We start from the raw sequence: 17,933 nt of genomic DNA, 5'->3' as shown, positions 1-17,933 counted from the left end.
TTAAAATGTATTTTTCTAAAGCCTGAAATCACAGTTGTCTCTCAGGGCTGCACAAAATTGTTTATGTTAACGGCAGAAAGAAAATTAAAAAAGTAAACCAACTAAAGTAGTACTAAATCACAATTATTCATTAATGTTTAGTATTATCAGAACATAGGTTTGTAATGTACCAGACACATGTAATTCAATTAATGAGATTCACAATTATAGTGATAACAATACACTTGAACACACCATACTAGTGTGTAATATTTATAGATTGTATTGTATTTGTACATATCACTAGAGCTTGCGTAATGAGTAATAAATGTTATTTTGTTTTTCTTTCTCCTCAGATTAATCTGGCCAGTTTATCACCATGACCTCTGTACAGACTCCTCCCCTCTCTCGCTCTGGCTCCTCCCCCTCAAACGTGGGCCTGACCAACCGCACGGCTCCCTCAGTGACCCCGCCCACCTCCCTCAGCCTGCGCTCCTCCTACAATCAGCTGCTCGGGCGTGACGCCATCCAGGAGTCCCCCAGCATGGAGACGGGAGGCTCGGCCACGCTCCCGAAAAGCCGGCAAAGATACGCCATGACCAGCGGCCGGAGCACCATGGGCATCAGCGACAACCTGGCGTCGTCCAAAAACCAGAGGACGAGAGGTCTTCCCACGAAGTCCTCCTCAAGCTCCGCCCTCTACTCATCGTCCACATCCTCCACTGTGTTCAATACGACCAACCCTAAACTCGTGAAGAACGGCGCTAACATGCAACGACGAGCCGAAAGCCAACAAATGGAGTTAAGCAGAGCGACCACGGAGAGCAAAATCCACAACGACCTCCTCAACAACGCCAGCTCTGATTGGCTAGATAATGCCCAGCCTTTTCGTAGACGAACCAAAAGCTTCTTGGGTTATCATACAAAGACTTGGGACGTGGACAGCAATTGTGGTCACAAAGAGGAAAAGGAGGAGGAAGAAGAAGAGGAGGTGGAGAACAAACAGTCGTCGCCCGAAAAGGAGCAAGCTAGCCCCAACAAGGAGTGTGAGATTCAGAAGGAGGAGAAGGATAACACTAAAGATGATTGCCAGGAGGAAAAAGATGTTGTAGAACCTGTTGTCAAAGAAGAAAACGAGACAACGCCAACACCAAGACAATCAGTTTTACCTGTGGTGGTCGAAGCGCCGCTGTCCTGCACATCATCCAGCAGCAACAGCCCAGAGTGGGTCCCAGACAACCAGAACCTTCTCCAAAATCAGCCTCCGATGCACCTCCAAGAAGACATCCAAACCCAGGCTCCTCGCAGCCCCGCCAAGCCCCCTCGCACCTCTTCTCCGCGGGTGATCAAAGTCGAGCTGCACCCCAACGATGAGAACCAGTTCCAGCAGCAGTGTCCGCCCGCCTCGTCCCCGAAACTGAACCGATCCGCAGAGAGGGGCACCCCGACGAGGAGCAGAGCGCCCTCAGTCCCGCCGGAGCCCGAGTCCGAGACGGGACTGCCCCGAGTGAGCTTGAGGATGGACCTAACTCCCGATAGTCCGTCTGAGGATGAGGATTCGAGCTGGACCACGCTGTCGCAGGAAACGCCCTCTCCGCAGACTCCGCACGAGACAGGTTAGTCTTTGTCTTAGTGTTTATGAATATACTTGCTTTCATTCTGGGTTTGTACAACACAAAGTCGATTTGCGAGCTGGTCCGATACAGATTTAATGGGCCGATATCCGATATTTGGCTTGCTGCTGTGGCCGATATCTGCTGATACTGATCCACAACAAGGCCCACAACTCTATCTACAAGTAACAAGTAGAGATCACAAATTCACTCGTGACTTTAGTAAACAAAATGTATTTACCTGTAATTTCAGCCATATTTTTAGCCGAATTGCTCTTTTATTTCCATTTTTAATCATTGGTTTGTTCAAAAAAGACAAATCTGATGCACTGAGGACAAACTGGTCGAAGCCACATGGCCACACACAGACTGCGGCACCCAAAAATATCAGCGCCAAATATAGGAATAACAGGGAAAATCATTCGTGCTCAGCTGATACTGATATTGGAACCGATATATCGCCTGTGTTCTGTGTTTTATAATCTACAGACAGCAGATTTCATTTTAGTGGCGAGTCATGTTTTGTGCGATACTTTAACCAAAACTAAGACATTTACGGGCACATTTTTAGCACTTGTTTTGCCAATTTTCTCGCATCCATAACCACAGTAGATAAGACGGTTCCTTGCCTACAAAACTCGATTTCAGGCAAAAACAATGGCAAACTATTCGATCTCTATGGTCAATACTGTACGTGTGTGTCTTCTTGTCTTGATTTTCTTTCGAGGAACATCAGCATATCGGTTTCATCCTTTGCTCACGCCTGGACTCACCCGTGCTGCTTTCTGCTCGCTCCTACAGACAGTCCGACGTGGAAATGTACCAATACCTTTCCTTTACGACTCACTCTCGCACTATTGCAGGCCCGAAGTGAGAGACCTGACGGTGCAGAGAATGATTAGGGTGGGTGAAGGGCAGGAGAAAACGCTGTTAAAGGAGCATGAAAAGAGCAACGAACAAATGCCGAGCTGGGTTTAGAAGGCTATGAATACCACGGACACATTAAAAAAGTGGTGGAAAAAAAGGTTTAACTGATTAACTGACAAGTCCCCCAGGGGAAGAGAGGCTCCAATTAATTTGGTTTTGTGAATGAAAAGATACGTTATGACTATTAGTATTGTGGTTATCTCTTTAATTCGAGAACTTATTCATGCATGTTTTGCAAGTTATGATTTTTTTCAAACACAAAAAAATGTGTTTAAAGTTTAAAATGTTAAGGGAAACATTATTATTTTTTATATACACATTATTCAATTTAAATTGCTGTGTGATTTTAAACAGTTTAGTGTAAAACGTCATCTGTGCTGATATATTCTTTTTATATATTGACTAAACTCCTGATTGAGAGGTGCACAGACTGTAAACAATTACCATCCAGCCTCACTTAAAATGACTTGATTTCAGAATATTAATCTGGATTTGAGTAGTTTTAACGATGTTAGATCTAATTATGTATGCAGCATAAAATATTTAACTGGTTTCAGGACAGCACTACGGAGCCACTGGTTATGAGACAGAATAATTTGGGTTGAAATCAGAAGTAATGTGTTGAAATTAGACAGAAACATTACCAAGTTAAATAAACTCGCTCAATCAGGTAAATACATTTCAACAAAACTACTGAAAATAAGATTAAATCAATGTAACTGAGGGTTAGACTAGTTGTTTTTATGTTTTGTTGCATTTAACTAGTGTTTTTTGTGCCTTATGAAGCTTTGAGAGTGCCAACATGCTGTATGATTTCCTTGTGAGTTAGTATCACAGACGTGTGAAGTGAAGCTGGTTCTGGAGCTTTTTCGGCCCTCAGAGGCGACTGTTGTTGTGATTTTGGGCCTTACAAAAATAAATTGATTTGATTTGATTTGGATCTGTCCAAACGTGCGTCTTTACGCGCTATGTTCATTCTTATGTCTTTGTTGCAGACGTGTGGAGTGAAGGGGACCTGCCCCCGGGCTGGAGGGAGATCTCAGACTCATCAGAGGTCTATTTCTGGCACGTCCCTACCGGTACCACTCAATACCACAGACCTGTTGCCGATAGCAACACCTCTACGAACAATGGCCCAGACAGCAGTGAGCCACAAGAAGAAACACAGGGCTCACTCAAACCACCCAATGAGGTAAAGTGTGAAATAAAGGCAGCTGTTCAACAAAAAAATGTTCTTTATAAAACAGCTCAGCGTGTGTAGAGCTGAATTAGCCAAAACTATTTTTAGAACAGAAAAGAGCAAAAAAAACTAAACAAAAAAACAGATACGCTGCTGGATCATTTATCACATTATAGAGTGAGAAAACTCTTGTGTGAAGTGTTTATTCACTTCAACTTCTCATTTAGAAGTAGCTAATTAAACTATCTGAAGCCATTGTTCTCAAAGTACCATCCAACCACCAGGTCTAAAACAAGTCTAAAATAAGGTGATTCTAGGTCCAAACCAGGTCTAAACCAGGACTGCAAACTGCTGGAGTCAGGGCGGGGTTCAGGAAGCTGATCGTTGCACATATTTTGAGACTGTCCATCGGTAAAACCATTTTGAGTTGACCTTCACATATGAATATATTCATATGTTAATCTACTCGTTTGCAGTTTGCTACTCTCTTTTTGGGTCAGTGTGATAATCAGCCTTAACAACAAGTATTTGCTATTTTGACATAAAAAGGAAATCACAACTTTACAGTCAGTTTTCCCCTTAATTTCTGTGGAATGTCTATTTGATTTTTCTAATTTATTATATGAATATTCACATTTAAGGTGCATTAGTTCATTCTCTCCGTACATGTATTCAGATCTGTTTATTTATGTATCAAATGTAGGCACTGTAGAGGAGACTACAGTTTGAGTTTGAGATTTTACTCCAAAACAGTTCCACAGTTGCTTCCTATTCATAATTACAATGCTTCCAGTCCCAGTTACACAATGAAAATCAGAATTCATCAGTGTTTTTGTGATTTCATAAACTGTAAAAAAATATATTATTGCAGCTTGATGGGTAAAGGTAAATGATGTCATCACACCTGTTTACTGACGACTTTAATCTCACTTTCTCCTGATAACTAGTGCCTTTACTGTGATTTGTGCTTTCCCCAGCGCCCCAGCAGCCTGATCTCTGACAGCTCTGTGGAGCCTGTGCCCTCTCCCTCCGGCTCCTCCCCTGGCTCCGCCTCCTCCACCCCCATGAATGATGTCATCTGCTCCGGACCAGACCTCAACCTCTCCACCTGCACAGCCAACGTACGACACACCGCTATTACCGACAGTGTGACATCTAAAACAGGGCCGAACGCGTTGAAAATAGCTGTATTTCCTTTGTATTTAGACTTGTGATGTATTTTTTAACTGTAAACTGGGCACATTTTAAACATTCACATTTAAACATCAACATAAAGTCATAGAAAAATCCCTAAGAACTTGTAGAGGTCAAAATGATAATCGTAATCAATATCTGGACTACAAAGACTCTAAAACATGGGCTTTATTACACTTAATTTGTGAATATTTTTCTACCTAAAGTCTTCAGTGAACATATTTCATCCGTATTCGGTTGATAATGTAATTAAAATGTCTCAATGTACAATAGAAATCATCGTTTGACTCGTCGACTTATCTGAAAAATAATCGCTGACATAATTACAACAACATTAATTGGTCCTCACAAAGAAGGGATATTCTTTGTTTTACTCAAGAGGCCATTATTTACTAGTAAAAGCCTTTTAATATTTGCTTAATGAGTCTATTGCTATTAATCGACCCTCTACCAAAAGAAACCAAACTGATATAGTAAAGTAACTAAGGGGAATTTGTAGACACATATTTTACAGCACAATCCACAATCCTAGTTTTAATTTACAACAAAACATATGTATTGTAATGTTGAGACAGTTACTGCACAACTACATTTATTAATTTAAGTCATAAAAGATTATCTTTAGTAACATGTGGTCTTTTTTTATGTCTTTTTTCCCCTCTCCCTTACGATACAATCATTATTTTTGTTCATTTTCTGTCCATCGGTTTTATAATAATGTCCTTCTCTTATTTTGCTGATGTATTTCTATTGATCAGGAGATGAAAGACTATCCGGTGTATCCTGACCCAAGCCTCAAGGCGTTTGAAGGAGCCACACTACGCTACGCTTCCCTCAAACTCAAGTAATGACCGAGAAATAAAGAGTTCAATTGCAAAAAAAAATGATAATTTACTCTTTGTCTAGCAGTGTTTTCAAAAGCCAAATCTATTTCAGTCCAACAAAATGATCCTTCCACTCCTTCATGACAAAATCGCCTAAAACGGAGATCTGTTTTTTCGCAATTAAACTCCTCTTGTCTTTTATTATTTCCTCACATACTTTTATATTCATGTGGTTTCATATTCATGTGGTGTGAGCGGCTGTAACAAACGACCCTGTGTTTCCCTGCAGCCCTCCAGCCCAACTAGAGACTGTGGATCTTGACAGCACATTTTCAGACTCAGAGGCAATGGTAAGAGCAGAGTCACGTTAAGTACATGTTCTTTAGTGTTTTCAGCCTATTCAGCCCTGCCACCACTTTATCCTATGAACCGAATTACTTTCCACAAACTATAACGTCCCCAAGGGCAAGAGAAACAGCATGCAAGGCTTTTATTTAGGATGACGTAATGACCTCCAGTGACGCCGCTCCCTCGCTGTCTCTGTGCGTGAAGCAGCGACACACAGTGGTGACTTTGTGAACTGGCGTGTGCTGTAGAATCACAATCAGAAAAGGTTTATTGTCATTGTCATTGAACACATTGAGCGCAACATAAAACAATGTATAATAATAAATGAATAAAAATAAATAAATAAAAATAATAATAATAATAATAATAATAACGTAAGAGGGTTTACTGCCCTCTTGTGGTTAAAAGCAGACAACAGCGAGCGTTACAAACAAGTAATCAAGAGCTGCAACAGGAAATCTCTGCTGCATTGTGGGTTTGTTTGGAATCAGATGATTGGATTTCCTGTGACAAAGGAGAGTCAAATTGAGTCCAAATGTGATTTTTATTTTCCATTTCCTGTGTGTCAGTTATAATGTGGGTCAGGTCCTTGATCGTCGGAACAATTTGTGTCTGCCATTTTTGTATGTTTTGTGATTTGTATTACTAATTAATCTTATATTACTTTTTTATTTAATTAACATTACTTATTATTATTATGTTGAAGCAGGGTTGATATCACAATAATATGCCTGGTTTTCAGCTCGCATGATATATTGTTTCATAAAATACTGCGATAAACAATAATATTGAAAAACACATTTTATGGCACTAATATTGTAACACTAAAGCACCAAAATGACACTAAACGTACTCATAAAACAACGCTGTAATAAACAAGCAAAGAACGACAACGTGTAATGTGGAAAAAGTGTGTTGATATTTATAGATATGTTAATTGTTAAACCCTTTACAGCTCAAATGCTAACATGCTAAAAAACAAATAATAATTTCTGGTAGTGCAATAAAAGTGCAAAAACTAATATTGACCCCTAGAAATTATTGTTCATTCTGTAACACTTGTGAGGTCGCTGCATACAATCACACAGAATGCTTGCTTCGAGAATGGACCAAACCCTTGGGGCGAAAGGAGAATTCAGAAAAGCTGAAATAGTGGATATTGAAATGGATCTGAGAGAGTGCGATTATGTGTTTGGTTGTACGCTGGCTCGACTCCACAGAAGGACTTGAAAGACGTGTCCTGTGGTTACTCTCAGCGGGGAAGAGCTCCTTGCTGTGAAGAGGAAATAGAGGGATAGAGATGAGGGAGCGTCAGTGGACACAAGCTACACAAGGCCCTTTCATATTTAATACTCTGTCCTCCTCTGCCCTGCTTCTGTCTGCACTGGCCTGATGCCTGGATACAACATGTGCTGCTGTTCTTGTCACTTTGTGTTACACTGGTTCTGGTTTTGTGAGTGTAGAGCTTGTATCCAGAGGGTTAGGGTGGTACTAAGTTACATTTACTGAGGTATTGTTATCAATTAAGTGCACTTCTAGGTGTATTTTGCTCCAACACACATCTTAAGTGGTGGCATTGTGGACATTTTGTGCCTTATTTGGTACATTTTTGAAGAATTTGTATTTCATTTGCATTTTTGTATTGTTTTTGCCATTCCACACCAACATAAATGTCATTATCTTCAACAAAGACAAACAAACATTGTAAACAGTGAGGTGTAAGTGAACAGAAATAACAATAACAAATACTGTCCCATTGCTCAGTCCTTGCTTCATCCCTTTCATTCACGCTCCACAAAATCTTCTCAAACGTAGCGCTGTCCATCATCTTCTCCTTACACATTTTCAGTGTAAAAAGTTCCCTCTTGTTAAAAGTACATATCACACTGAACACAGGTTTGCTCAGATAATCCAGTTTCCCCTTGTACTTTGAGAAGTTTACTGTTTCTAAATGACTTAATCTCCATGACTCTTTTGAAAGATTCATGGCTTTTGAATTATTGTGACGTTACAGTCTTTTCATTCTTCTGACCCGCTCTTCTGCTCTTGTCCAGTCTTTCCCCGTGCGGTCGCTGGGCTGGGTGGAGATGTCTGAACAGGATCTGTGCGAGGGGCGGAGCAGTGTCGCCGTGCACCACTGCATCAGGCAGTTGTCCTACTGCCGGCGGGACATACGGGACTCCGCCGGGGTCTGGGGAGAGGTCAGTACAAGTCATGTAAAGTAGAGCCGAGAATAAGAATAAGGTTATGAGGAAAGAGACAGCAATTCTTACAGATTTCGATGCTGAGTTGGTGACAATGATATCTCCTAAATTCTGCTTTGAAATATAGAAAATTATCATCAAATTATGGGCCACTATTTTTGTTCTGTTTATTCCTTATTCATTGTTACAAAATCCAATTATGTTTTGTTGTATAATATTAGACTTTAGGGAAGTTACTTGGACACTAGGGATATCAAATTTTAGTGTTATAATTACCGGTGTTGTGAGGAAAAAAAACATCATGATTTAATGACTATTCACGATTATTGAGACGGTGAAATCTTTAATTTTCTTTCATTCCCATTGTCTAACACATTTCCATTTCACATTTTTGTGACCGGCTTTTTGAAATTGAACTTTCTGAAAGATAAAATAAAGTTACATTTGACAAAAACAGCCAAATAAAAAAGCTATTTACATTTAGGTCTATTTTTTTTTTACTATAGATTAAACTAAACAGACTCAATTTTGCTTCTACGAATATATTGTGTCCTGCATAATCACAATTACCATTAAATCTTGACATCCTTATTGGACACAGTAGCTTGCACGTCACAATACAAAAGCTAAAACACGACGTATGAAGGTGTGAGATGTGGTGTAAAGATGAAAACGTCCATGAACACAGAGATGTTTTTTGTGTGCTGTCAGGGTAAAGGAATGCTGCTGGTGCTTCAGGACCGAATGTTGACCTTGATTGACCCCGACGACTACAGTCTCCTTCACTCTCAGCCAATCAGCAGCATCCGTGTGTGGGGCGTGGGGCGGGACCACGACAGGTATTTACACATATTTTTTCTATCCGTCTTATTCATTATTAATCGGTTTTGTCTTGTTAGTTTAATTTATAACTCGCCTCATAATTAACGGTCCAAGTAACGACCCCACTAAACAGATGAATGTATTTACAACGTATTCACAAACAGGGCTCTTTGCTGATTCAGTAGTTCTGCACGAGAAAGACCATAATTATGTCCCCTGCTGTTAATTTTCCATCTCAGCCTTAAGCCTGAGGGGCTGCCACTCATTTGGCTCCGTCCCAGTCCCTTAACCCATTTACTCTGGCGCTGACAGTTTGCTGAGGCGGGCATTGGCATAACACGTGGAGAAGGCGAGCTAAACGTTCATTGACACGTGCCCCTCGAAGGTTCCAATTAACCTGAGAAATATTTACACTTCCTGCAAACATACCGTGCATTCCCAGCGTCACATAAAGGTGCGTGCACAGATGTAAGACGGATGTGAGGTTTCTTATCATAAAAGAACAACTATACCTTCTATTCAGGACTGTAAAATGTATGTATTTTCTTATATTATGTTGATAGTGTCTGACGGTTAAACGTGTGGTGTTCAAGCACTATGAGAATATGAGTATTTTGCTGATGGATGAATGCATAATAATGTCATTTATCACTTTTATGTCATGGAAACTGATGAAAATTCAGTTTGTTTGTTTTTTGCTGCTTTTTGCTTGAAGATTAAGGAATTAATTGTTTCTAAAATGAGCCTTTGTGGGAAGTATACTTCAGCTTTTCCATATTCATCAAGTGTCTGTACGTCCTAATGTGTTTTTATCGGTTCTTGTGGGCTTTTCCCCATTGTCTATCGACGTGACTCTGATGAGTCTAAATTGCTCATTATAACTTAATGTGAAAATGAATATTTTTTAGTCTCCAGCCACGTCTTTACTTGAACCTGAGCTGACAACTGGGTTAATGACTTTGTGATCCAATAATGAGGAAACAATTTGCAAATGGTAGTTTAAATGTATTATTCAGTAGGAATATTATCACAAAGAATGACATGTCTCCAGTACACTCTGCCCATATTTGTGAGCGGGGAAATTGTGCTGAAATGTTCACGAGATTACATTTAAAACTGAAATGGTGAAATTAAGTTTGTTTGATCTTCTTACTTTTAGCCAGGCTTTCCTTATCATTTTTTGGTGTATTTCCATGTCAACCTCACTCTTTTTTCCTTCAGCCGTAACGCCCGCACAAAGTCAGCCTGCGGTCCATAAATCCAAAATATTATCAGCTTTTTCGGTCTCGCGTCTCTGAGGATTGAGAATTTTCAGCGTGTATTAGACCTTAAAATGTAATGCAATGTAAAAAAAAAAAAAAGATGTTGCAAGGTTAGCCCAATCCCTGCCTCTGATGGCAGTAATACAGCAGTAAGAGTTGTGGTATTATCTGTAGCTGCAGTGAAGGTGGTAAAGCAACTGCTGTGCTTAAACTTCACAGGACTCACTTTCACATCGCATGTTGGCTCAAAGATTAGGTTGCCGCACAAATGGAGAACAAACTGGCTGCTTGTGATATGGATTCCTGAATCTATTTCACTGTCAAATAAGATGAATTAATGCTTCAGTATTCGTTATACAACAATCATGTATTCTTACAACTGTGTTAGTGACATTTGACTAAAGTTCCAGTCCAGCTTTACAACTTAAATACCTAAAATATGCTTAATTAATAAACGATTTACAAGGCGTTAATAAGCACTAGTTCATCACTTGGTTATTGACAATAATTTAGTAAGCATCAGATAAATGCTACACACATTTTGTACACGCTTAACATCACACATGGTTTCATTGATGGTTTATTAACGTTTATAAAGTGTCATAAGCCGTCTACAGATGCTGTTATTCTTAAATGGCAACTTCTAAGCGCATAAAAACAAAGCACTTTATAAATAGTTTACTAAGGAACCTTTTTTTTAAGCTTTTAAGTATTTCTGCTGCAAGATCACTCACCACAAGAGGGCACTGCTCTAACGTTCTTTTCGCTGCTAGAAGAAGATTGTAGGTGTATTCCTCAGCATCAGACATATGGAAGTCTGTTTAATGATTTCAGTGTGTTTCTGTGTCAGAGTCACTTACAAAACAGATGCGGAGCGTGGAGCGAGAACGGTCCGTATTGAACTGAATAATCAAGCACTTTCCAGATAAAAACAAACATGCCAATTAAGAAAATAGATGCTTCTGAGAAAATCCATTGCATTTAACATAAATCTTGAAGCAGACTCGGTCCCTATTCATCATTCCTTTTGCACGCGGTCTCTATTTTCGTTTTCGTTCCCCCTCTTCGTTTCTAGGCATGTCCAGGATGCCCCCGTTCCCCACCTTCTTCCCTTTAACTTGATCCAATATAAATGAGTGTCTCTAAAGGGGGAGCGGGGGAAAAGAGGAGTGGTCTGATGCTGTTGGATGAAGTCATGGGGCTAAATCTGGAGCACTCAGCAAGTCTGTGGTGCTCCTGTGTGTAGTTGATGTTGTTGGGTCTAAATCACTGTATAGCCATTGGTTTATTCCTCGGGCTGTGCGGGCAAATCAAATTCAAAATCATGATTTCAACTATTACTCTGTTCAGTTCAAAGTCACATCTGTTCAGTGTGATAAGTGCGCTCATTCTGTCACTCAAAACCTGAAGCACAGCCACCAGGTTTCTAAACAAAAATGTCTCAAATGTCTGTGCTTTCTCTGCTGGTTTATTTTGAAAGTATGGACATAATTGCTTAAAGTGCTTGTGTGATATCACTGATGAGCTAAAGCATCTTTATCTCATCTTGGGCTAATTCTATTATTTCTTGACACTTTCTGACGCTCTTTTTGTCTAAATCTACTGTTTGTTCCTGCTTTATTCTGTTGTTTGTTGTTGCACTTTTGCAGCATCCGTTCCTCAGGCCGTGCAATTCATCTCATTTTAATCAGGATTGAGATTTAGTCAGTCCCACACGTCAATAATTAGCTTGTGGCTTTTTAATCATCACTCAATTAATATCTATCAGTGAAAGCATGTGGTTTGGAGTTCAGACTTAAAGAGTGTCAGAGGTTAACAATTAAAGGTGCGTTTTGTTTATGTGCAGGAAATGAATGTTGAAAGTCGTTATTTTATTCGTTTTTATTGAGGCAAAATCGAGAGAAATGGAAAATGTACCCTATGAGGGCCAAAAGAAACGCACACAAACCAGAAAGACAAACAAAGTGGCTTCTGTTGAGAGAGAGAGTGTGATGCTTTGGGGAGAGCGAGTGAGTGAGGGAGGAGAGGCAGGAGACAGGGGGAGGGTGCAGAGGCATGCTTTTCTTTGCACTCAGACACAAGGCAAAGTGGCACACGCAGAGGATTTGGGAAAGGTGCAGAGAGGAAGAGGGTAGCGGCAGGGAAAAAGAGGAAAAAAACAGGGGGGAAGGGAGCAAGGAAGCGAACCCCCCAAGGATTTTAAAAAAGTGGATGCGGAGAGAGAAGGAGATTCACCCAGCAGTGCAAAGGGGTTCGTACTGAGGAATGTCACGCGGCAAAGGAAGCGGCTAACAAGGCAGGGGCACGAGTGAGGATGTCTTGTGGCGTGAGTAGCTTTCATTCATTCACTCCAGCGCTCTTTATCTTGTCACGTCAAGTTGCATTAGCGCGTTGTTTTTACGTGTAGTTTGTTGGTGGCGTTCGGAGCTGGTGCCAGAGCATTCGGAGTCACTGAGAAGAAGTAAAGGAGCTTAAGAACGTAGAAGGAGATGGAGATGGAGATGGGAGTGAGTTTGGGATCCGGGATTAACAGGTCTGGATGTGCTACGGGGGGTTTTCAGAGTCCAAGTTGGAGATCCTTCTCTGTGACATCTTCCTTCTGCGTTAGGAATCTGTCAGAACGAATGGGAAAGGCTGTAGGTGCCGGCGTGCACATGATGAATGCACGTGGCTTTATGTATATGTTTCCCCCTCGCTGCCTCCGTTAGAGAGAGAGTGAGGAACAATTGAGCACGGGGAGATGATTTACGACATTAGGGGCAGTTCCCGCTTGTTTCCTTGTCCTTGACACTTATTAGCATTGAGACAGCGGCAGTGTGATCAAGCATGACTTTAATAGTGTCTCGTAAAGAAGCCTCAATCACTTTCACTAAAGTCTCAGGGAAGCACAATTACTCTGACACACGGAATAGTAGAATCAATTCATATTCATTGCCAGGCAGTAGTAGTGGATCTCTGTTTGCTTACTCCCTCTAGCCTCACCCTTCTTTTGTGACCTTCTGTGGACAGCCAGAGCATGTTGAAAAGCAGAAAAAAAAGAAAAAAAGACAGAGAAAGAGAGAGAGGGGCTAGCTTCCTGTATCATCACTATTTTAATGCTGAACGCACTCCTCCATTCACTTCCAGTTATGTCAAAGATGAAGCACATGGTTGTCCTCATACTGTACCATTTTCCCCTTTTTCGCTCTGTGTCATGGGTGGTGACTTATTTGCTGATGTCAAGGCCTTTGTCGTCCTAATTAACATGCACAGGACCCGATCGGATGGTCCTTGGGGACTCGGCCCTAACACCTAGACCCACTCGATACGTGCCACTTTGATGGATGGCTCCTCTCTCTCTCTCCCGCTCGTGCGAGGTTTGAGCTTGACCAGAGGTTTTCTTCAAGTCGCCGTCAGTGTCTTCGTCAGTGCCTTTGTCAGCGTCTCCTCATCCCCGCGCGATCCATCACCGCCGGTACTCCGCCCTCACGCCCTCATGGCAGGGTGGGTCCGCTCCCCAGGGTGCCACCGCAGTCCAAACAGTCATTACGCGAAGCGGCCGTGTCCCCCTCTCTTGTCCACTCGCACGTCAAGTGGAGGGACGGATCGTAGTTTGAAAACACACTTCTTCTTGCAGTTGCTTCCTACATTAGCATTGTTAGGCACACCTGCCGTAATCCCTGTCTCCCTGACAGATTACTCCCCTCATCCCGACTATAGATCCCCTGCTTTTGCCCCACCAGCCGATAAATCTAGTCCCAATAAAATCCTCCCCAGTCCCAGGCAGTGTGAGTGGAGCTGATGCTGGTGTTCCCTTGTGGGACGGGGACGGACACAGCGGGACATGAGCGCGGGCAAAGTCAGGCTGTGGACTGGACAGCTGTCTGTGCAAGTTTAATCTGCAGAGACTTGAGTGAGACTGAAGGCTCAAGGTTGGACCAATGACTTTATTAGATGTGCAGAAAGATTTATCTACAGTGCGTTTCTAGACTTCCATGTTCACGGCACATGAGCTTAAACTGGAGCCTTCTGGAAGGAATATTGACAGTGAAATGAATGCTCTGGATTAAAATGATGCGATGATTATAAAAGTAGTTTAATTTCTTGATCAAGGGAAGAGTTTTACACATGACAGGTAAATGACAAAAACGTTCAAAGATGCAATGGCAGCTGAAGTCTTTCATAGAACAAAAGAATGAGGGAAAGTTTAGCTCATACAGAGTTTATCTATTTAGGTCGTCTTCTATGTGAATATAGTATAAAGATGTAACAGGGTTTCTTTTCAAGCAAATGTTATTGTGTCTTAATTTCAAAGGTAATCATCAAAAATGTCTTGTGATAGATTACGTTCTGCTATAAATTTAGAACTAAAACTACACTTAGTAGCTGCAGTGGTCGTTTGCTCTCTGCTTGATTCAGTTCTGTTTATTTTGAAGGGGACATATTGTTAAAATATCTGGAAAAATTCATTCTTATTCTGAATGAATGCTTACTCTCGTCTTCACAGATCTGACCTGTAACTATGGCCTGTAACCGTGGAACATTACAGGCAAAGCAAAAACATCTCAATCTATTTCAATGCAAAGGAAACACTCTTCTAAATAGTATGTACGTTTCAACACAAAATAATAGTACTTTATTTATGTTATAATGTGTTCTTACACCTGATAAAGCTCAAAATCCTTCAACTGTTTAGGAAAGCTCACATTTCATCCTGTCTATGTGATGTCTTTTAGTACCGATGCTTGCTCAAATGAGTATCTAGTTTATATAGTATTTTTAATATTGATTAGTATCAGATTTCCGACACCTTTTTTGACACCTTTAATATCTGTGGAGACAAGTACAGGTTTGAACCCTCACCAGAAATGTTATGTATCTACGAGTGCATTTTCTGCTATATTTAAGAATTATGTTGATTACCCCATTGGTGTTCATCATGACCAAGGAGACCTTTTAATTTAATTTCAATAACATTTACCATGAGCTATTTATAGGACATAAATTTGCAAGAAATGTCACAGGATTGATTTTTGTGTGTGAAGTCTTCAGTCTTCGGGGTTTCCTCCTTCTGACCCTCACCAGTTTTTCCACTTTGGTCACTCGCACATCCACTTCATTATCGTTTAGGCTGCTGCTTTCACGCTTTTACCAGATAATTATTAAAGATTGAAGCCTCTGCCTCACAACAGAGTAAATGTGATTGCGGACGAATAATTTTTTACAGCGTAGTTAAGAAAACCCAAAACAAACAACAGCGTTCGTGTAAAACATGTGGGCCATTCGCTGCGGAGCCACTCGCGTTCCAATGTGGCGATGTGGTCTGTAGCGTGTTTGCAGTTTATGATTAATAGCATGTGCTCCTAATTAGGTTACATGGAGACAGTGTGATTCCCATTGCTCTGTGCTCCGTGCTCTGGAAAAAACTCTCGGGACGCCAAAGAAGCCTGTCCCGCCAACACAGGTGTTATAAAAGCGACTTGAATGATGCCAGTGCCGAAGTGAATTTTTACTAAAGCCTTGGCACAAAAAAAAAGCCCAGTGCGATGTATAAAAGATGAAGAGAACAGCGGGCAGGCCACCATCTCGCTCCTCTTCATCCACTTCCAATCCTCGTCCATACGTTTTGGCCCACCCACTGATTATCGCCCTTACATTTGTGATGATGTATAGACTGTTGACACGCGCTGGATGTAAGTGCGCCGTGCCTACTTAGCGCCTGGCCCCGCCCCTCGTCTCATCTCCTGCCTCTGCCATTCGCTCAGAACTGGGTCACAACCGCCATAGGAACATAAACCCTCAGCCCCGTGTGGATTTTCTCACAATTTACAGTGTAGGTTTTGTGAAATGGTGTGTTCTTTTTTCTTTTTTTGTTCTTTTTTCCCGCCCCGCGCCACGGCACACGTAGAGAAGATGAAGCAAATTGGAAGTGTAGCAGCAAACGGCGTCAGCTATCAGATACAATCGTGTCGGTTAGGGGCAAAAGATGATTCACAGTTGAATCGGAATGGCAAATGAAATGGTCGCGATTAATTAAGTGACGTAACTTCCTCTGCAAAAGACCGTGTGTTATTTTTAATTGTGAGATTTTTTGGATTAGTTTTTGTCGTTTTTTTGTCGTTTCGTTTTTGTCAAATCTCAATACTCCAGGTCATGTTTAAAATGTGGACTTTGAACAGAATCATACCATTAAAATATAAAATACAGCTCTAACCTCAGTCGCCATGTGCTGGATAACGTTTCCCCTTAATTTCAATTCAAACTGAATTATAATTGTATGTTTTATTTCCTTTCAAATGCCCTGAGCCATGTCAGTAATTGTTTATTTAACTGTTATCCAACCAAGTTTAATCATTTATAAGATAACCAGCCCTATCCTGTTCAGTATTTGTATTTAAGCCACCTTATTTAAATTTTCTATTTGATTTTCTATTTGATTTCCCCTTGTCTTTTCTGCACAAATTTCTTCCTTCAAAACAAAATGTGATCGGCAATTAAACAGGCCAAAATATCGATTAAAATTCGATTATTCGTCCAGTTCTGGTGTAAAACAAGTGCTGCAGTTTTTGAAAGCTCAGAGTATGACCTGGTCGAAGAAACCACAACTGCAACAACTAATCAAATACATTCATGTTTATTCGATTATTGAAATATCTTGTCGATAATCCCCATTGCCCACACCGTGCTTTGTGCTTGTCCTATAGATCATTTGTCCTTTGCATGTGTAGTTACCGGTGAATAGTCGTCAATAAAATAGTCCTGCCGGGGTTTCTGGGTTGTAAATGAGCACTGGTCTTCAAACGTTTTACATGTTACATAAAAGTCAAATATAATAGATGAAAAATTATCAGTATCTGGACAAAGCACGGATTCCCAAACATGCCATGAGCTGAGAGAAGCATTTACTGACAAAGAGATAGTATTTTAAAATAATACTCCCACTATACAAAGAGAAAGTCCTTTAGTAATGAACAGGCACTTGTAGTTTAACCTTCATGTGGCTCAAAGCTTTCATCTGATGATAGAAAACAACGACTACGACAGATTAACTGATGCAGATAATTGTAAAATGTTCACTTTCTCTTGTGGCTGTCCAACACGTGCCGTGATCTGTTTTCACTTCATTGTCAGAGCTCATATTGTTACGGTTCATCGGTGTTTTGTGTGTGCGTAGGACGTTGTTGTTTAGTATTTTCCAGTCCATGACACAGTTTGAGGGGGGGGCAGGGCTGCACCTCTGGCCCGTGGAGCTGGTTTTCTCTGATCATCTCGGTGCTGTAAACGCCTTTACGGTGCGAGAGGTAATTACGCTCAGACGGCCCACATTAAAGCTAATGGCCGCGGGGCATGACTAATTCAGGAGGTCACACAGAGCTCCAGCCTCCACTGTCACCGCGCCTTTAACTACGAGAAGACAGAGCGGGATTTCCTTCCTCCTCAGGGTTTAACTGCACTGATGTGATGCGATGATGAACAAACTGCTATTATCATTGCCACGCTTTTATTTATGTCACGTGTTTTACTGAATACATTGGTGTGTCCATCGATTCAGGCTTGTCGCAGATCATTTTTGAACGGTTTAATAACTTGTTACATGTCAT

The 17,933-nt window shown here is 41.0% G+C and overlaps 1 protein-coding gene across 2 annotated transcripts in view; it reads left to right on the top strand.

Annotated features, from left to right (window-relative positions):
- The window catches only part of apbb2a (amyloid beta (A4) precursor protein-binding, family B, member 2a), a 41,841-nt gene that overhangs the window by 5,762 nt on the left and 18,146 nt on the right, over nucleotides 1-17,933 (top strand). Inside the window, exons 2-8 of one of the 2 annotated variants that reach the window (XM_072439626.1) lie at nucleotides 336-1,595; nucleotides 3,515-3,711; nucleotides 4,677-4,820; nucleotides 5,652-5,737; nucleotides 6,007-6,067; nucleotides 8,120-8,266; nucleotides 8,981-9,108. In XM_072439626.1, coding sequence (XP_072295727.1) covers nucleotides 359-1,595; nucleotides 3,515-3,711; nucleotides 4,677-4,820; nucleotides 5,652-5,737; nucleotides 6,007-6,067; nucleotides 8,120-8,266; nucleotides 8,981-9,108 — 2,000 coding nt within the window. In that variant the 5' untranslated portion in view covers nucleotides 336-358. Of the gene's footprint in view, nucleotides 1-335; nucleotides 1,596-3,514; nucleotides 3,712-4,676; nucleotides 4,821-5,651; nucleotides 5,738-6,006; nucleotides 6,068-8,119; nucleotides 8,267-8,980; nucleotides 9,109-12,447; nucleotides 12,680-17,933 lie in introns of those variants that run through there. The other variant, XM_072439627.1, reaches the window with a different exon arrangement.

This window comes from Eucyclogobius newberryi, unplaced genomic scaffold, assembly GCF_026437365.1.
Source record: "Eucyclogobius newberryi isolate DKJ021-1_F unplaced genomic scaffold, fEucNew1.0.hap1 SCAF_11, whole genome shotgun sequence".
NCBI classification, from domain to species: domain Eukaryota; kingdom Metazoa; phylum Chordata; class Actinopteri; order Gobiiformes; family Gobiidae; genus Eucyclogobius; species Eucyclogobius newberryi.
Note: the sequence above shows the minus strand (reverse complement) of the source record. Positions and strands in the feature narration are given on the sequence as shown.